The 20,618-nt window shown below is 49.1% G+C and overlaps 1 protein-coding gene across 2 annotated transcripts; it reads right to left on the minus strand.

The window, feature by feature from the left end:
• Window positions 1–5: 5 nt before the first annotated feature.
• Window positions 6–19,467, minus strand: gas2l3 (growth arrest-specific 2 like 3). Of its 2 annotated transcripts, none has more exons than XM_037460745.2 (9): window positions 19,359–19,467; window positions 10,829–10,884; window positions 7,226–7,421; window positions 6,039–6,157; window positions 5,759–5,900; window positions 3,673–3,736; window positions 3,438–3,579; window positions 2,671–2,775; window positions 6–2,070 (listed from the first exon to the last, which is right to left on the minus strand). In XM_037460745.2, exons 2-9 carry the CDS (start codon window positions 10,850–10,852, stop codon window positions 661–663), a joined length of 2,202 nt encoding a protein of 733 aa, XP_037316642.2. In that variant the 5' UTR covers window positions 10,853–10,884; window positions 19,359–19,467; the 3' UTR covers window positions 6–660. The 2 variants fall into 2 exon arrangements, with proteins under 2 accessions (XP_037316642.2, XP_037316643.2); XM_037460746.2 differs by lacking the exon at window positions 19,359–19,467 and adding an exon at window positions 12,282–12,480.
• Between the last annotated feature and the right edge of the window lie 1,151 nt (window positions 19,468–20,618).

Here is a 20,618-nt window from a genome sequence, read left to right on the forward strand (position 1 = left end):
CCCCCCCCCCCCCCCCCCCGATCATCTAATACATTCAAATACCGCTCAGAAACAAAACATCTCTGATGAAGGCACACAACAGGAAAATCCGTTTCTGATGACGCCTTGTCCGGCGCCATCCAGAAGACTGATCACAGCTACCAACATCAGACACATATATTGCGTCCCACAATCTACCAATGGAAAATGTGTTCTCACTGGGGAGCAGAAAAATAAAGAGAAACCATTCATTGTGTTACTGAGCTCCACAAACGTCAACTTTGGTTACCTGTTGTAGAAAACACTGCTGGGCTGCTTTGCGATGAATACAAGAAACATCGGTTTACCTACAAATGTTCACCCAAGTGCATTTCCCCAAGAGGTTGTTTCCTCTTACAATGTAGAGCTAAAACCAATAGATTTGCGGTTACTGTTAGGCTTTTTTTTCTTCAATAAAAGTTTTTCTGCAAAAGTCAGATGACACAAAGGATTTGTAACGGCATCACATGTGTTCAAGTTAAAATGTAAATGTTGTGCAAGTTTTAGTGTTGAGCAGGTTAACTGACCATTCAACCGCCACAGAGACCAGACATACAAGGCATTCACAAGGAAAAGATAACAAAAACGTACGAAAAACGTCTAAATCAAATTTGTTGTAGAAATCTACACCAAAGTGCTCCGTCACGTCCTCTGCCTCCTCCGACTGTTCATTTCAAAATAAGGGTCCTCGCCTTTGCCCTTGTGTTGTTGAGCCTTCTTGCAGGCGCTGGGCTCCGTCTGTACGCCTCGGACGTTGGGGCCTTTTTTCTTCGGGTCCACAGCAAGTCTTGGAGCCGCGCCCGGCTTCAGAGTGGACATCCCGTCGATGGGGGGCGCTTGCTTTCGCCCCGACTGCTGTGCTGTGGCTGATGTTTTCTGATTGGCTTTGATGTTGGGAGAAGGGCCTGCGTTGCCCCCTGGGATTCGCCCTGGAACAGCAGCAGCAGCAGCGGCGGCGCATGGAGGGGCAGCCATGCTGCGGGGGGGGAGGGCGGCGCAGCGTGGAGGGGCAGCGGCTCCCTTGTTCGTGACGGGCCCCTTGGCTTTGGCCGTGACCTCTTTGTTCTTTGGCAAAGAGCAGGGAGGCTTTGGTGGCCCCGGCGAGGCGGCGGGGGAACTGGGGGTGGGGGCCCGGGGAGTTGCCGTTGCGGCCCCTCTCGTGGCCGCCCGCACCCGCCTGGCGGCCTCCAGGCGGAGGCGCGAGGCCGGCGAGCCCGGACGGCGCTGAGCAAGGAGGCGTGAGCGCTGGTTGGCCCCTGACGGGGGCCTGCCGTCTTTAGGGGCGGGGCCCCGCGCTAGTGCGGCTGCGGGGCGGGGCACAGTAGTGGCGGTCGGAGAAGCGCAGGGGCTGGAGGGTTTGGGGCATTTGGAAGACGGCTCGGGGCAGACGGGGCTCCTGGGATGTGAGGCGGGGCCGCGCCCTGGCGGTCGGAGCTTCGGCCTGGAGGCGGGGCTCGGACCCGCGGGTGCAGGCGATGGAGCCGAGGTTGGAGTCAGGGCTCGGCGACGGGCCTGCACCCCCTGACTCCCCGGGACGGGAGGCTGTTTGGAGCCTCCCACCGGCTTGGACGGCAGAGAGGGGCAAGCTTTGGTGGTGGTGGTGGGCAGGGGCAGCTGGGTGGGCTTCCTCGGGGAGGAAGGGGTCCCCTGCAGGTTCTTCCTGGGCACCGAGGCAGCGCCCTTCCTGGGCATCGTGGGCGTGCGGGCCGGGGAGGCGGCGTTCGAGCAACACATCTGACCCGCGGCGGTCCCGGGCGCCGGCTTACAGGCCGAGCGGGAGGAGGAAGAAGACGAAGAGGTGGAAGAGGAAGACGAGGACGAGGAAGAGATGAGGTCATTGACGGCGGCGAGGGGGTCCATCTCAGGAGGAAGGGTTGGAGCCGCGTTGCAGTGGTGACCTCCCAGGCCCGGGGGGCCTTTCTGAAAGGCCAGGATCTTCTGCTCCAGAGTGGTGAACTGCAGCACTCGCAGGGGGTCGTACTTCATCAGGAAGCCGCGCAGCGTGTCCCAGCCACCGCCGACGCGCACCATCACATGTTTCCCATGAAGCATCTGTGTGGGGAAAAAATAAGTCAGCTGGTAAACAAAAAGACACGTTTGGTTGATCAACAACGAGCGCAAAAGAGCCGCTTGGGATCCATGAATGAGAGCGCGTCCCGGCTGCGCGGGCAGCAGAGTAATTCTGATGTAATCCACCGCCACCGAGTAACGAGCTTACGCGCGTGGACTCACAACCTCCAGGGATGCGGTGAAGCCTCCTGCAGCTCTGCCAGAGTCCTCTCACACAAACACATACACGAGGATATCCTATTAGATATCGTAATAGGATGTCAACGGCATTCGTGGTTGTACTACACAACACTGCAACTTCTTCTACAACCTCTTTATCTCCCTTTCCCAAATTGTCTGGATGGAACTGGATGCTAAATGTAGTGCTACAATAGATATTAGTGTTGGGCAGGTTTACAATGAATATTTTAACTATTATTGTGTAAAGGGATTACGACTGAAAAGAATCTTACTTCATTTAACTCATTGCAGAGTCTCAGAGTAACACAATGCTAAACTGTCACATGCTAAATCAGTGTGTTACAACAGCCTGACCAACTGATCTGGATTACTGGCGTGAGGTGAGCCGAAGAGAGCACTCACCCGAATAAAGAGGGTTTTGTCTCCCAGTCTGTAGCGTCCCTCAGACAGGTACTCAATGGAGACCCTGTTGGCACAGTTGCAGGGCAGGTCGTCCATGGCGTGCTCCTACGAGACACAGGAGAGGTCACAATGCGGCCGTGTTGGAAGGAACGTACGATATTATCATTTAATCCCAACAGATGGCTGGAAAACCAAAACGATTAAGGTTCTCCAGTTTTGGTAGAAATGAGACACTGACGTGTCAAATAATGATCATATATGTTTTCTAAATGCATCTTCCGAGAGGAGACTGAGGACAACTGGCGGCATTTGCTACCGGCTGCTCATTGGAGTGTGTCATAGAAAATACACATCTGGTAACATACATACATACTAGTGAAATGCTCCCATCCAAACAGCCTTCCGCTTGAGTGAGTGCAGATATTTTTGGCCCGGATGTCTCTTATGGGAACAAGCAGCAGCAATGTGAAGCGCTCCTCCCGTGTGTGTGTGTGTGCGCATGTTTTTCAAGGCTGCGCGCGAGTGAGTGAGTCACGGCGGCCCAGCGCCACGTGGTCAGCCGCAATGTGTCAGCGCCCGCGGGGCGGCCATGACGCTTCCCAGAATGGGTCGCACATGGACCGCCGACGTGATCAGCTGGGGGCCCCCCCCGCGGGCGCTCACTTCCTGCGCCTGCATCGTGCGCTGCGAGGTCAGCATTTGCTGGCAATCAAAGCAACCAGGTGAAGAGGAGGAAAGAAAGATCTTTCAAAAAAAAGAGAACTCACCCCGGGCTGGTAGAGGCCGCCGTGCTGGCAGCACACGCTGAAGGTCTTGACGGCCGGCGGCGGCTCCTCGGCCATCAGCAGGGTCTCCTCCAGCTCGATCTCCTTCTCCAGCTTCACCAGCACGGGGGGCTCCACGCCATATCTGAGGGTCACACAACAGCGTTGACCTTTGCCTCTTCTCATTCGCCTCCTCCTCCTCCTCCTCTTCCTCCTTGCTGTGCACTCAAATGCTCACCTGGAGACGATGCGGCCGATCTGGAGGAGGCAGAGGCAAACTTGCCGAGGCTCCTTGTGCAGCACTGAGGCAAAAGAAGGCAACAGTTTACGGTCAGACGGTGTGAGCAGCCGCCGTCTCGGCCTTCGAGGGGCGAATGCGACGCAATCGCAAATGACGGGGAGGAGGCGGGACGAAAATGTGCGTCCTACACTCTGGAAACGTGACACAGAGATAAGGTTAGTGATTCCCTGGGCGGGGTTGTCAGGGTGGTCAGGTGAGCCCTACTTAAAAAGCTGCAAAAGGACAGTCATTAAACTACAGCACGAAAACGCAATTGCAAACAGCTTCTTCGTCGACTTGGATAAAACGTTCACACAATTCATCTGGCAGGGCAAAGATGTTAGATTGGAAATAGGTAAACTGCAAAAAGCCAGCCACAAGGAGGGCTCGGAGTCCCCAACATGAAGTTCTACTGCTGGGCAGCACAACCGCTGTGCAGATATCAATGTGTGAATGAGGAGGCAAATTGTGGCTTACTCACTTTAAAGAACTGTCCCTTCGTAAAAAGCTAAATTGGAGGTTCTAAAAAACTTTTGTATGGAACACCAGGATCAGGGTCAACTTCAGATTTAAGAATCATTTTTCCCTTTTGTCTCCTACTCGTTTGAGGGCCGGGGGAGAAAATACTCTCTCCAACAGTCACATTTCTCCCGCCATGTACAAATAAGACATTACATATCCAAAAACCTGACGTGCTACAACAAATAACGAAAATCTTAAATCAATTCTTAATCAAATCAATTTCAAATATTACACAGACTGCATTGTACACCACTGCTGAGAGAGAGGCGTGGCCTAGGTTCCCCTACTTGTAGTAAATTTAATTCTGAAGCTAGTACAAACACACATGCTTTGGAAATGTGCAAATATACAAACATTTGAGAGAAGTGGTTTCCCTGATCGGACTTTGCACTTTCACCCCCTCAATGTATTCTGGCAGCCAAAGTAAACAGTGCGAGGAGAGGAAAGGACACTAAACGTATACTGTATAACGTATACTGTCGTGTACAGCACAAAAGACTATTCTCAGATTCTGGATTTATAGACACCCCTTCTACGGACAATCGGTATAAGGGGATTTTGCAAGTTCTTTCTCTGGAAAAGTTAACCCACACCCTCCATGACAATGCCAAAGGATTCGTTGAGATATGGATACCAGTCTTACACTGGGTGGACCTCTCCAGGCTGGAACACCTGTACTGACCATGGTGCTGTGCGAATGGGATATTATACGCTGTGGTTGTTATTCTTTGTCTTTTTTGTCTTGTTTACTTGTGTTTATTCGGCCGTACCGCTTTTGATCAAAGTGGGCCGTATCTGGCCCAAACCTGAAATGAGTTTGACACCCTTGGTTTAGAGAACCATTCCTCGTAGTGCAGTGATCCTCCACACACCGTACTCAGGATGATTGCTCTCCACGACAGATCCTATTAAACCATTAAGAAGTGCGGCTTAAACAACTGAGCTCCGCAAAGGAGCTTACAGCCGCAGTCTAGTCTGTTTCGCCCTGTTAACATCCTCCACAATGGTTAAGAGTTAACTACATTCGTTCTTATTGAAGGGATATTTAATAGAACTCCTCAAGGATTTGTCTTCTTTTGCATACGACGCCACAATGCAGCTTTTTGTTACTTGGCCTGATTCAAAAAAGGTTTTAGATTTGATTGATTTTTTTCCAAGGTAGACAGTGGCTTGAACACATTCAGGGAAAATCACCATGATACTGCTTTCCCAAGTTTAAAAGCATAACTTGGCAGCTGTGGCATTTTGTTGCATAAAAGATTGGACATTGCAGTACTTATTCCTTTTGTTTAATCTGCCTATTACAATATTTGCCAGGTTACTGTGGGTCAAGATTAAAATTGACATAACGAGGGAAGTGTTGCAAGGTCAACTCAAGTCCTTGTTCGTGAAAAGGTCACATTCTAGTCTGCCGGACAATATTTAATACTGCTGTATATGAATGAGAGAAAGGTGGAGCACAACGAGCAATCTATAGCTGTAAGCCATGTAGAGCGAGATGAAGGAAGTGGGTGGCTCTTACCGAGGCCCTCAGACTCAAACAGGTAGGTCTCCTCCACGCCGACGTGGCGGCACCAGGCCAGGAAGTTGGCGGTGTTGTCTCGAGCAAAGAAGGAACCCGGAGAAGCGTCCCGCTTGCATGCTATCTTCCTCGTGGAGAAAAGCTGCGAGGGGGGGGGGTAAATCACATGAGCTGCTAACTGGACCACAAATGAATTAAGTCAGCTATTTGAACCTTCTGTGACCGGCTGTGTTCTCCCCAAATACACCCCCCCCCCCCTTGGCTGACGGGTCCGACTCACCTTGCACGCCGCCGACGGGCAGCTCTGGGCGATCTTTGTCTGCAGCACGCCGATAAGCTGGCACAGCTTCACGCCGTTGTTCAGCTCCTCCATGAAGATTTCGGCTCTCACCTCCTCGCCTGCAAAAAGGCGACACAAATTCACAGCACATTGCAAGTTGTTCTGTTAACGAGGGCACTTAATAAAAGATTAGATTCACATTGTTATTGCAGGGCCAAACCACATCTCTGATTAATAAGAAATAAGGAACAGATTTAAGAAAAACGTTTCCCCCCCCCCCCCCTCTACAGAGTCTCTTGTGTTGATCCCGGCACTCCCACGACCCCTTGTTGTAAATCAGCACCCTGAGAAACGAGAGCTGAATTCACATTGGAAACAAAATCCAAAAGACGAGAGATCACTCCAGCCTACAACCGCCAAGCCTCGGGGGCCTATCCGCTGCACGCCATCCGTGTGTGCGGCATTCGGGGGGGGGGGGGGGGGGGGGGGGCACATCGCTTTGAATAACATGTGCATGTTGCTGCTGTCCCAGTACCAATCACTCGTGCTGAGCGTTCTGTACCTGCACACAGTCCTCGTGAGAAACTCTGCGCCCCCACCCCCCCCCCCTTCTCAGCAGACAGAGTCAGTTTCCTCAATGCTCCATTGTGTCACAGGGGACAATAGAGGTGGGTATAATAGTAGAGGAGGATGCAATGAGGGATTTGGTTCCACTTCCCGTTTCTGTTTGCTGGGGCGCAGTTGGAAATGGCGGCATCCAAATCCAATTACACGGGAGTCAGCTTTGGTATTTTTCCTATCCAAGGGGTGGGGGGGTGGGACCGAAATAATGTAACCCCCCTGTGTGGATTCACATAGCAGGACTTAACAGCGTGGGTTGCCAGGTGGTCATTGGCAATCATTTTCAGAAGCCAATTCTTATGGTTATCATCATTGGTGACAAATCGAAAAGATGCAAAGCGACTCCGAAGTAAATACATCCCATTATTTCAACAGCGATAACAACTGGACCCATACATTGCTGCTTGTATCTATGCCACTACAATCTACCCCGTCAAGAAACACAAATGAACATCTGCTTTCTCTGAAATATGTCAAAGCAACATACCAGGCAGTGAGTGAGGGAAAAGCAGAGGGTCGAACAAATAAAAAATATAAAAACGGCAGAGTGGGCATGCAGCTCTTACCCAGCATGCCGCTGAGCCAGATGGCCAGATCCTCCTGCATGGGCACCAGGGTGGCTTCATGTCGCACTGCCAGCCACTGGTCATACTGGAAGACGTCCGTGAGGCCGGGGCCGTGCCGCTGGGCCAGTGGGCTGCGAGGGCTCCTCGGGCTCCTGGGGCTCAGCGACGGGGCATCGAACTTCTCGCCGAACCACACCTGGACACGAGAGAAAGAATCGAGCATTTACGTGTTGCCCAGGGGCGGGGACGCTGGGGCCTGGAGCAGCCACAGAGGAACTTAAACAGGATGACATCCGAGACGTCAGTTAGTGGTGGTTTTAACCAACCGTCTCTCCTCATGGAGAGAAGACCCATTATTAGACTGCAGTGCAGAATGGACTGCCACCACTTTGCTCAGAGTGAAAACCACAACCTCGCCTCCCCATTTATTATATTTCGCAGTAAATCCAGGAGGAAGAACAGAGGCGATCGCATGCCGTTGCACTCCACTGGTTAAATGGGTGTCTGCTACTGGTTCACAGTCCGGGGCTCGGTGCCTGGAGCGGGCCACTGATCACGGGTGTCTCATCACATCCTTCTCCACTGGCACATCCCTTCGACCTCTCGTACTTCCACTCCACTCTGCCTTTTACACTGACAGGCCCTCACATAGTCAAAGATATGAAGGGAGGGAAAACAATCCTGGGCACCGCCATGTAGTGAAGTGACATCATTACTAATGTGGACATATTTTGATTGGGATAAAGAGGAAAAATGTGTCCGAATTTTAAAGCCAAATTGTTGTCAACACTTTAAATAACTCAAAAGCAGGTGAGAACAACAAAGCCTCTGCTCCTCAAAAACAGCATGACTTCATTTACAATAAATAAACATATGATTTTGTCTTGACCTTTTAATTGTTCCCTGGCAACAGGCGGGAGAGATGTGCACTATGATGACTTGTGCAGACGTCACATCACTCCCCCTGTATATTCTGTGTTGACATCTGTTAGAGAGACAGCCCGTGATCTAGAGTTCCATCAAATGCCGTTGAGCAATAATGAGACGTCCCACGTCCGCTCACTGAATGGCTTCTTGTGATTAAAACACGGCCCGGTCGAGTTGGGCCTTGAGTTCATTGCTTTCTCTTCAGCCTACAAACTGGAAACCTTGTGGCCAGTCCAACAGAGAGGCTATTATACGCTGATGAACTGCTTTTGACTGTGTGTGTGTGTGTGTGTGTTTTGAAGCTTTAGTGAGCTTTGGACCCGGCGGATTCTGAAGGTTTCAAGTCTCCTTGCTTACTGGGACTAAGCAAAGGGGATGCAACAACAGGACTAATCACAATGCTAAGTAGAGAAGATTAGGACCAATTAGCAGAGTGGAAATAAGTCCTTCATTATCATGAATATGGCCCTAATGCTCAAACTAAGTTAACTCAAAACTGAGAATACACAAACATCATGGGGCAATATTTAGTGCAGAACTTGAAGCCCTTTAATAACATCCAACTTTTACCCATTTACTCATCTTTGAGTAATTTGATTGTCGGGGGAGCTCCAAAAGGAGGATAGGGGAAATGCAAACAAACAATTTTTATCATCTTCTCCTCGTCCTCATCAAGGTGTCCTTTGAAGCCGCAAAAGGTGGTTGGGAGAGGACATGTTGAACATGCACAAAGAGCTTCAAAAAGACACACACACGCGCACACTGAATTACCATCTGCATTGCACCATTGCATCTTTTATCACCTGTGGAATGCGGGTCGGTAATCCTGCAGAGGCCTGTGTGTTACTATTTAGGTGGGTGGGGCTTATCTGATACTATTAACCTGAGCCACTTATACCAAGGATGGCTTAGTTCTCTGGAACAATAGTCAATAGCAGCAATATCAGAGGGAAAAGTGGGCCGTGGTGCTAGAATTTTCCCTCCTTCCACACCCAAGAAAGAAGTATCATATAAATCTGGTGTTGAAATTGAAGATAAATTCGCACATGATGTTCTTGGCTTTCTAAAGTTCTCAACTCATGAATGCATCATCAAAAACCTTTTGTCACCGTAATGCCTCCTGTATTTTCTCGGACCAGGAGTTTAATCTAGTTCTTTATTACCATTTCCTATGTGATCAATGGGTCCTTCACAGAGATTTTGATTGATCAAACTTCCCATGGCCTGGTGGTTGACCTTTGACCTTTGCACGGATTGCAACAAAACCCAGAGCTGTTTGGTTTGGTCCGGCTGAACAAACGGGGTCACGCTGCTCTTTTCAATGTTTTTTTTGTTTTGGTCATTTAGAGTGTGTGTGGTGTGTGTGTGTGTGTGTTTCTACAGCTACCTGACATGGATGCTACAAGGGGACAACACAATAATGTCTCAACTTGAAATTAAGGAAACATTTGCAGTTTGTTGACATCTGAGGCGAGTTACCGGTCATTTGGGGGGGGGGGGGGGGACATTATCGCTTGCTGTTGCGTTAATAAATCAGCGCGTATGCTGCCCATACTTCCACGTGTGTGTGTATTTTCAGCGCGGGTGAACAGCGCGGTCAAGAGAGGGGCCAGTTATCGCATGTGACTGCTCTACATGCGCAGTGAAGCTCCGAGCTGGATCAATGCCCTCACAGGGTGCCTTCCATTACAAGGCGCTTTGTTCTACATTTATCCGCATGTCCACCGTAAACACATGAGCACTGATGTTCGCACCGTGAAGAGAAAGACTATTTTTGAGCATTTACAAGATTGTATAGATAAATTAAATTGTCCATGAAGAGATTTTTGTTGGATATGCACAAACCATTTTTCCTCATGTTGTAGACAAAAGTAACAATGACTACTGGGTAAAGTGGATGGGTACCACTACTCAACCCATGCGCTTGGCACAGACAAACCCCGTTAATCAACACCATCTCGTGGCGAAGAAAGAGCTGCAGCACCAGCTACTTCACAGCTTTGTCAATCCGCCCGAGGCGTTTCCCACCGACGCTGTGTGCCCAGCACTTGGATGCATATCATTCTGCATACAAGACGAGCGGCGAGAGAGAGAGAACTATTTTAAACGAGATGACACACACGGACACACACGGACAGAGGGCCTTTCTCCTGCTATGGGACAAATCTGTAACACGATACATTTGTTGTTCTGGGATGGCTGACATTTCATTCATGGGAGGGAAAGTGAAAAGAAGAAATGAAAAATCCCCATTCCTTACGTCACACCTCTCTCCCTCTCTCCCTCCCTCCCTCCCTCCCTCAACATGTGCAGATAAAGTCCTTGGGGTCGGAGCAGTGGAACGTCAGACACGCAGAGCAACAACAACACGGCGCGTTGCAACAGCAGTTGTTGAGCAAGAGACAGATGTCTTGACCTCTTTGTTTAACCGGAATAACTATTTCTCCCCCCCCCAATGACCAGTAACTCACTGCATGAACGGCACTGGTCCACCCAAAAAGGGGGCTCTATTAACGTCAAGTTCGGCCCCACCGCTACATAGAGCTTTGAAACTGATCTAGTGATGTGTTCAAACTTGAAAAAAACATTTTCTTTATTGTCATCTCCCTCCTGTACCACTATCCACAGTGAATCCGAGTCAACACCAACTACTAATCTAGATGATGATGAGCCTACCTGGATGCCAGTCTGCACAGCCATGACTGCGGTCACGAATGATTCACTTCTTCATTCTGTGAAGAGAGAAAAGACAACAGTTGGGTCAAAAAGAAATTATATCAAAAAGGGCCGCACCATCAAAGTTGCCGGATAACCAACAGATCTAGTGGAAGGATAAACCTAAAATTGCTACCACCACCACCCCCACTCCCTTGTAAGATTTGTCTCTAGATATCTACAAACCGAAACCAAAAGAGACCCCACATGTGCATAAACCGGTGGACACATTGAGACCATTAGGCTTGAATGAATGACATGCAGGGTTTATGCTCTGAAGCCTTCTGACTCCCGGGACACGAACGAACCCCGTGACCGACCTGCAATCGACCCGGCCAAGGGCACCGGTGCATAAATCAGCCCACAGTCATTAGAATGGATGATTTGCATTATCAACACCCCACTACTACCGTATAAGGCTCGGCGTCCGGCCCCATGTGGCCTGTATTCAAGTCCTGCTTTCAAAAGGAGCCGAAAGAAGCCCAACAGCATCAGCAGCGGGGTAAAAGGGGATGGGGAGGAATAACAAACCGGTGCCGAGTGATTCCTCAGCAAAAGGCATCAGCTATCAAGAAAGACGACACACATGACAGTCTTCCTCACTGTATCATTTCATTTAAAAGACAGTAAATAAAAACAAAATAAGAATTGGCCCTCTGATGAATGGGCGGAAGAGGAGAAAACCCCGCAGCTCCCCGTGGCCCCGAGTACTCTGACTAAGCGCTAACGCAGGAACATTAGAAAGGACAGTTGGACATTGAGAGAAGCTGCGGACGAGCACTCGGGATGCTGCCAACGGCCCTCCGGGTAAAAATAAATAAATAAATAAAGAACCCAATCAGTACATTGTTGTTTTAGTGAGTTTGCGTTTTTAGGGGATGGGACTTTGTCACGAGGACGTGACGAGGTTAGTCCGGGTGCGTTCCCCCCCCCCCCCACAGACAGGATGTGAAGGATTACCCGACGCTCGGCGGTCCCCGGGGTGTGCGTTTGACAAAGAGAGGGGGGGGGAAGCAATCACAAGCGAGTAGATCCTTATAACGCTGATAATTTAGTCAACACAGCTGAGGCAATAGTCTCCTCCACCTCCAACCCAACCCCCTCGCTCAATGCTCCCCAGACACCAAGACACCACCTCAAATGAAGCCAAACACGTACACCAACATGGGTTTGGGAAACTTCTACCTGCATGGCGTTTACCAACCCCCCCCCCCATGTCATCACGCGCAGTCAACAACAACAACAACAACTCCTGCATCCTCATCAAGAAACACCTCGATAACCACTGAGATCACATCCTCTGTTGTTCACCCTGCCGGAGAGCGCGCTGCGGGCAGTCATCCGACACCCAGAGCTGCATCTCGGGGGAGACGCGAGTCGGCATCCGGGGACGGGACGGGTCGAGACAACTTACCTCAGGAGAGAAGAAAAACAAACAACGGTACGGTTTCCAGCCAGCTGCTCTGATCACCTGCAGTCAGCCTCAGAAGCACGTTGATGCAGAGTCACAGAAGGGAAGGAAAAAAATAAATAAAAGCTGCACCCTCCTGCCAGAGCGACTCTTGCCTCTGTGGCTCTGCGAGAGAGTGGCGAAGGAAAGGCAGTGAGAGACTGACAGGGAGGGAGGATGGATGTGAGGAGGAGGAGGTGCAAACAGTGAGCCCGGACTAATGAAGTGGCTATGCTTCGCTAAGCCCCCCCCCCCCCCCCCCCCCCACCACCACTTCTCTCCTCCAACAATCCGGTCACGGTGGGACCCTCTCACAAAGCCTCTATTGTTTTCTTAGCTTGCCAAACTCTCTCCCCACACACACAAACACCTCCTTCTCATCTGCAAACCAGCAACCAAACCAGGAACGCACCAACCACGACGGGATGAAATGGAATGAGATGGGACGGTGGAGGTGTGGTGTGTGTGTGTGTGTTAGGGGGGGGGCTCAACTTCCTTTACATCCCCAACCCCCCTCCTGGCCCACGATGAGGCCCCTTTGGTGAAGCCAGCGGGTCGTGCACTACGGAAATAAGTGAACTTTTCAATGAACGGAGAACTTGAACCACAACATGCGCCGATACCTTGTGCAGTTCAAAAAGAGTCTACGGCAGGTTTCACAAGCAGATGTTCAAGGACAGAGCAAATGCGTGTGGACGCTCCAGGATTGGCTGAAACTAAAAACCTGTCTACGCTTGCTTGACATTTCTGTTTGAAAACCAATTCCTGAAGACCTCTCCATTTTTCTTATTTTTTATGCAAGACTGTTAGAAGGCAGCGGGTCTTGGTTTTTCAGTTCCTAACCTCTACCTGTACACGGTCTCCTGGTGGACCATTGACATGCGCGGACTTCAGCCCCAACTTCTGACCAAACAATTGATGGACTCTGCGTTTGTTTTTTGGGTCTCTGAAAACCCGCTCGGCGATTGAATGGAAATGCGCCTACGGACCGATCCAGGTTGATTTGTGTCATCGATAACAAGCCCGAGAGGGTTTCAGTAGTCTTCTAGACAAACGTCCCAAAGGCCACAAAGTGGCAACAACCAAAGGCAGTGACCAACCGGCAACATTTAGGACTTCAAAAAAGGGAAACAATCCAGAATGGATTCGTTTCAGCACGCGGGCGTGAGAGAAGGCTCCCTCTGAACTACACAGGACATAAAGGGCAAATCTTTGGCTCTGGACTCTAGTGTGTGTGCATCTGCCACCCCCCGCCCCTCCCACAGTCAAATGTCAAGCAGAGGAGGACGACAGAAGAGGAGCCAAAAGAAGACAAAACATGTTTTATGGTGGTGGTGAACTTGAGGGTGGCATGCTGGAAAGGGCAGGGCGCGCCACCATGACACCGAGCACAACCACGCACATTCCCCACACGGCCCTCTGACCGCTCCGCCATCCGTCTGGAAATATGGGCCCTTTCCTCCGTCACCTCCACGCAAGCATGGTTTTAGCTTCCAGGAGCTGTGGCGTGTTTTTCAGACCGCGCCGTCAAGAGTTCTACGCGGCCGTTGAAAGGGAGCAAACGTTCACGGCAATGTGTTTCCAAAAAGAAAGAGGGATTAACCGAGGGAATAGAGGCCCAGGAGGCTGGTGCACAAAAAGAGCCCTCTCTGGTTCGGATTTAACTACCTACGTCTTTTTGCCAAGGACCAATTTAAAGCTTTGTTGTGGGATTTATCCCCTCAGGAGATGCGCCATCTCGACATGGAACGGACTCAAACACCTCTTGGGCATCAGATGATGTTTCCAGTTGCACGTTCGTTTTTATAGAGAAGCAAACCATGCATGCCATTAAGGAAACTGAATGAGTTGTGTAATATTCATATTTAATACTGATTGGAAGTGCATATGCCCGAGTAACAATTCAATTTCATGCGGTGGGACCGTATGAGTGGGGTCACTAACACTGAAAGAAATAAAATAACGTGATGGTGGCAATTTGTCAAAAAGGCAGTTTCTTTAAACAAATCCTGCACTAATTCAGCTAAAGTCATTAAGAAGCCGGTGTTCTCCTTGAGGAGCTCAATACAGAATCCACTTCTTGCGGCTGAATAGCGCCGTCTGGGAACACACGTGCGATTAAACAGACAGTCTGCTAAAGGAAAGGGATGCGGTACCATCTTCCCCGTAGCCCGTCCTAAACATAGGTGCTCTGTGTAAGTTTTGTTGTGGGTGGGGGGGCGAGACATCTGTCCGCGTGCTCCCCACGCCTCCCTCGCTCTGGCCGCAGCTAGTAATCAGTTAAGAGGATCAGCGCTATTTCAGACAGCATTTGCATCCACCTCCACGACGCTGCGGCGCCACGACACACACGCGCAGCACGTGGCGCGCTCATGCTGCCCGGCGGTGCGCGGGAGCACCCGTGCATAAGTGCAAATTAGAAGATAAAAAAAAAAGGACATGACAACGCTTTATGTAATAAGTGGAACGTTCCGGGCGCTGATGTCCTTTTGATTTTCCACTGTGCATTCCTCAGGGGAAATATGAGCAAAAAAAATAAAAACATAGTGCATGTGCAGTTTTAGGAAACTGCAGGGCAAAGGAGGGGGGGGGGGGGGGGGAATGATGCCTTATTTCAGCATTTGATTCTTTAGGTGTCTTTTTACCCAAAGTCCGGGTAAAAGAGGACGTGTGCTTGGCGCAAATAAATTGGCTCTAGGGCACATCGCTCTACACATTATGGAGTCTGAAGGGTCAGTGGGCTTCATTGAGAAGGGCTTGCCAGATCATCGTGGAAGCGCCTGAACCCAAACACTATATCTGTGCACATCAAAAGTAACACTAAGTTACTATAAGAAGAGACCCGTGTGCATGTCATGTTAGCTCTGTGTTTATAGCATTGGGCCTTCGGGGGTAAAATATACAATGCACATCTTTTTTTTTTTTGAGAGCTCAATCCCATTTGAAGAAGATTCTTTTTCTATTTTCATGCATTTCATTTTGTTAACCTGAGCAGACAGAAACGGCTGAGTAATACCTTTGTGTGCCTGGTACCCTTGGTGTGAAGTGGCTGCGGGCCAGTGAGCCTCCTGCGCCCTTCCCACAAAGGCCAAACACTCCCCCCAGAGAATACCGTCTCCCCCTCTATAAAACTACTTCCTGCTGAGCCCTTTGTGTCTGGACTTAATTACCCTGTCGGAGGATCGTTTCATTTGGTCCTGCTTCCTCCCCCTTTTCATTACAGATGGGGCCCGGCCTGCGAGAGGGGAATTCATTCAGTTGAGGAGAATGACAAAGTAAATACCTTTCAGCGCGCTGTTGTCAATCTAAGCACTGCATCTTCAATGAAACATTACTTTCTAAAGCGGTTCAGTCCCCCCTCAGGCCTGAACAAGCCTGCTCATCACACTACTCCGTGGTTAAAGACGACCTCTTCCTTCAAGCAGGATTAAAACAAGTCTTGGCCTCCTTCCTCTTGCCCTTGTTGGAGTTTTATTCCTTGGAGGTGAGACACTGTGAGCAAAGTCCATCTTAAAGGCTTGAGTGAGTAGGAGCCACCTGCCAATCCCATTTTGATTTGTGTGATGCTAATCCACTGCTCCGTACACGCCACGGGGTCATCGCCGGGATTTAGAAGCCCGCCCGCCCGCCCTCCCCCCTGTTCTCACTCAGGATCCCCCGTCCTGCCTTCCATAGCCGAGGCCAGTAAAAGGAACCCACGCAAACTGATTCCAGATCAGTAGAAACAGCCACACAGGCTTGTCCTCAGCTCAAAACGGTAGATACAATGAGACATGGCATTGTCCAAAACACTGACTGACCATTTGACAAACTCTCGTTTCTTCAAACGACATCTTCTGTCAGCTGAAGAGATGAATGAATGGGGGCTGTGTGATGCAGTCGGTCGTATGCATTGGTTTGCTCCAAACATGCGTTGGCCGCCTAGTGCCTTATGGTTCTTGCGTACGTCGATCAATTCTTCTAGTCTTGCGTCAAACGCTATGTCCGCGGAAAAAAAGGCAATGAAAAGCAGCAGTAACCCACCAACGAAGCAGGTGAACCTACAGTCTTAAACTTTACCCCCCCCCCCCAACTTTATGTCAGCAGAGTCCTACACGGGCAGGCACGGCATCCTTTCAGCTGCAGCAGGCCGGGCAAGATGCCCACTCAGAGCAGTGTTTGCTGACCTCACACACACACACACACACACACACACCAACTGCAATGACATCATCACTTCAGTCGCAGCCGTGCATTAAGCAGGCCAGCAGTTTGAAATAGCTGAGCTCATTAGCATGCCAACCTGAGCATTGCAACCAGGAGGGAAAAAAATGTGAAAAATAACGACGCTCTGCTGGAGCAATGGACGTCTACTCCAACCCCACCAGAGTAAATACAGGTTCGGGCTCCTCCTTCATGGTCAACATTAGTTAACAGTGTGAACACCTTTCTCTGCAGATAACACCTCAGGGAGGATGTTTTAGAGTGTGTCAAACCAAAAGATGTCTTTGGGAGTTGTGCCGATCATCTGGGATCTGTTGTCCCCAAACGGAGCTCTGCTACGTCCACACACCCCCCGCCTTGCAATGGAACCCGGCTTCATCGGGGTCCGTTTAGATAAGCCCCTGTAGCATAAACAGTTGCCCATTCACATCCCCTCACAGAAGGTCAGACCAAGGAGCCGTGAGAGGTCACGGAGGTTGTCAACCTCGGCCTAATGAGCCACTCTTGTTTGTCAAATAATGAACTTAGTTCTGTCTGTGTGTGTGTGTGTGGGAGGGGTTAAGAAAAATAAATGGGTTACCTTTCACCTTAATAAGCCCCACCAGTGCTAAGAGATGGTGGTAGACACCCTTGGATCTTCAGTGAGCGGAAACACAGTCGTGCTTTTGACCAAGGGGTATAGGGACAGGGCCTATTTTCACATAAGCCACTGTCAGAACTACGTAAAACATCCTATCGGCACCCACCAGTCAGCAAAAACGACACAGCAGAAGTAGGCGGTCTCTAAATCCCGCCCCATAGAAGAGGAGGTTCAAGCATGTTTAAATGCACATTCAACTTAAGCCGACCAAGACGAGGCCTTTAGTTCTAAAATGTAAGAATAGGACTTTTAACATTAAAATACCACAATAATTAATCAGCGATCACACAAGAAATGCTATACTGGGGAAAATATTTACAGCATCCACACAATGCACGCTCCTTCAGAATTACAGCACCCAGTACACACACACACACACACACACACACACACACAAAGCTGTACCCTAAATAAATGAGGGGTAATCCAAGATTTCATTATCATCTCCATTGTGTCCACACACGCAGCGTCGCAGCCCATATGTGCTCACGTGCATGTTTAACTCATTAAGCCTTCTTTGTCTCATCTGGTGTGTGTGTGTACGCCCCCCTCAACTTCCTTCGGGAACCCCGGTCGGCCCAAATCGCGTGGCCCAAGGCCAAAGATCAGGCAGATGGTGGTTGTAAAGATAAGTTGGAATTGGGGTGGCCACTCGCTCACTGAGAGCTCGGCAGTGACAGCTTGCTCAGAAAGAAGTGGGCCGCGCTGCGTTTCCAGTGATCTACCAACAACGCGAAGGACAATTACCACAAGAACAATGAACTCCAGTAAACAAACATAGCGCCTTCATCAGATCCTTTTAGTGAACACTTCCTGCTCAGAATTACACAAAATCAACATGGTTGAGTTCAAGTTAATGATTTCACCCGGAGGATCTAAGACCTGTAGGGTTTTATTTAAAGTTGATATGCTCTACTTGGCATCTCCAAATGACAAAAAGGTTTGACCATCAACTTCTATTGGTTCATTTTTTGGCCACTGGGGGACAACGGTTACATTGCAAGCAACGATTTAGTCTATTGTTCAATGTAAAAAAATGAAAAAAAACATTGGTGCAGCTTTACATATCATTAGCTCAGTAAATGCACCAGAGGAAACTAAACAGAGAAAAGTTGCCAGAACGAATGCAGAGATCCTCTGGAGAATGTTCACAAAGAAAAGATCAATTTGGACTCAGTCAATTCTTCAGCAAGCTGCTAACGCAGGCAGCACATTCAACTGATCCATCACCGCGTTTGTCAACAGCGGAGTGGGTCAAGCCAGCGGCGTCCGGCCCTATCGCTGCCTGATGAGTGTTAGGATCAATAGTGCAGATCATTCGTTGGCGTGCCGATTAGTTACATAAGTGTGGCACAATGTTGTTGTCACGTCATGTTATGATCCAAGCACTAAGAGCATATTTGTGGAAATATTCATTTATCGGGCGTGGTTCCAGAGCCCTGACGACCCCCTGAAGGACCATAAAGCTAAACCTCAAGGCCAGCCCGTATACAGATGCCTCTGAGGCCAGTGTCAGAGACATCCCTGAAGTGAGCCCTCTTTACAGGAAGCACCTGCAGAGCAGTGACCTCACCCTCTTTCCCGTGACAGGAAACCACGACGGTCACAATGTGGGACACACACTTCTTTTTTTTAAATTAATGTAATTATTGTCCTGATACTACAGGAAAGCCCAGCAGGGTAAAGCTGTGCGGGTCGGTTTGTTTTGATTCCATAAACAGCATCTTGAGAGGGAATCTATTACCCCCTCCTCTTCCTGAAGAACACATCACTAACACAACATGCTCTTAAATACTCCCACGATCAGCCGCACACACACACACACACACACACACATGCGTGCGTGTCAGTGGCGTCACACTTAACGGAGGTCCGTCAGTGTCAATCAGGTGTCATCGTGGAGCAGCGGAATCGGTGGCGGGTTTGAACTGCAGCCTTGCTCTTTGAATGGGACCGTGGCTCGCGCGGAAAAACGAAGGCACGGCGCTTATTATGCATTTTAGCCATTAAAAAAACAGCGCATTGGCGCTCAAGTCACCGTATTGAACATTTCAGCTCGCAGCTTCCACGCGGCTCCCTCATGGGCTTTACGGGGAAACGGGAGCAGACTTCAACTTTTTTTAGTTTATTCCTCACAGGCGAAACATTTTCGGACAAACTTTATTTCCATAGAGATGAAGCAAAGGTTTGGGACCTACCGGCGACACTGAAGGGTGTGAAGTTTTCAGAAAGCAGAAAGTCAGTTTAGTTTTGTTTTCTTGGTGGAAATCTTGAGTTGGTCCTCCAGTTTTCGGGAATTACTCACGCTCTCTGCTGCTGTGTGTTGTGGGCAGCGCTGTTCAAATCAGCCAATCAGAGCGCCCGTTCTACTGGGGGCGGGGCCTCAGGCTCACCTGAGTGTCATTTTACTAAATGATTTAAACCCATTGATGTACACTAAATTTTAGTGCCTCAACAAAGCTATCAAAGCATACTGCATCTCAGAAAACAATTCTTTTTTAATCTATGATTGAGATAAATACGCTGAGACATCTTCATTCATCTTCATTCAATTTTTTTCCATTTTTTCACTTTCTTTTATGCAGCCCTTTACTCATCCGTGCTAGGAACCCAACCCTTTTCTATTTTCACTATGCTCTTTGATTTGTGTGCAGTAAAAATACAATACAAAAACAAACACACTCCTTTTATAAGAAACTATTTATGATTTTGAACGGACTGCCTCAAGGTAATTTCTATATAAACATGAAATCCAACGTTATTTGGGGAAATACCAATGCTTTGGACTAATTTCTGTATTTTGTCAACAAAGATAAGTTTGTGTCAAAGCAATAACTAGATTGTATCATTAGCTTTGAAGCCAATGTCAGCAAGGAACAAGGGTGGATTTATATAGCAACCAGCTTCTTTTTGACAGGATTGTTGTCCAACATATGTTCTTGGGCACAACCACCGTGAAAAGAATGAAACACATAGAAAAACATATATGTAAAGACCAAGTTTGACATGGAAAAAAACAATTCTATAATATGAAAAGACGGTGAGGCCCAGCCTTTTGCATGTATCTGGCTGTTTTTCTAGTGTGTAATAATTTGGGCATACTATAACGGCTGGTTCACAGCGAATTAAAATCACCTCATCTGACATAAAGACCCCTTTTTGCTTGACCCCCTGAAAATGGTAATAAGTGACAGGAAAGTAGAGATGTCGACGTCCACATCTTCGCCATGCAAACATCACTGACCCATCGTATCCAAACAAAGGGGCCCACTTCATGTTTAACAATGAGTAGGGTGAGTCTTCCTGAGGGCGAAGGAGGACAGGTTCGTTTCCCACCGCCCCCTTTGACATTGTTGTGTGAAACCATGGCAGCCTCAGCGTCAACCTTTTTGTCATTGTCAAAAATACTTCAGGAAACAGGCGGTTTGCCAGCCGACCTATAGCTCCCCAAAACTAGA

The sequence above is a fragment of the Pungitius pungitius genome, chromosome 2, assembly GCF_949316345.1.
Source record: "Pungitius pungitius chromosome 2, fPunPun2.1, whole genome shotgun sequence".
In the NCBI taxonomy this organism is placed as follows: domain Eukaryota; kingdom Metazoa; phylum Chordata; class Actinopteri; order Perciformes; family Gasterosteidae; genus Pungitius; species Pungitius pungitius.

What these genes read in the sequence shown, in the direction of transcription:
- gas2l3 (XM_037460745.2), bottom strand. Translation starts at nt 10,852, where the DNA reads ATGGCTGTGCAGACTGGCATCCAG. An exon ending in CTGTGCAGACTGGCATCCAG is followed by an intron (nt 7,422 to 10,828) that starts GTAGGCTCATCA and finishes TCTCGTGTCCAG; the next exon opens with GTGTGGTTCGGCGAGAAGTT. An exon ending in ATCGGCCGCATCGTCTCCAG is followed by an intron (nt 3,580 to 3,672) that starts GTGAGCATTTGA and finishes TGTGACCCTCAG; the next exon opens with ATATGGCGTGGAGCCCCCCG.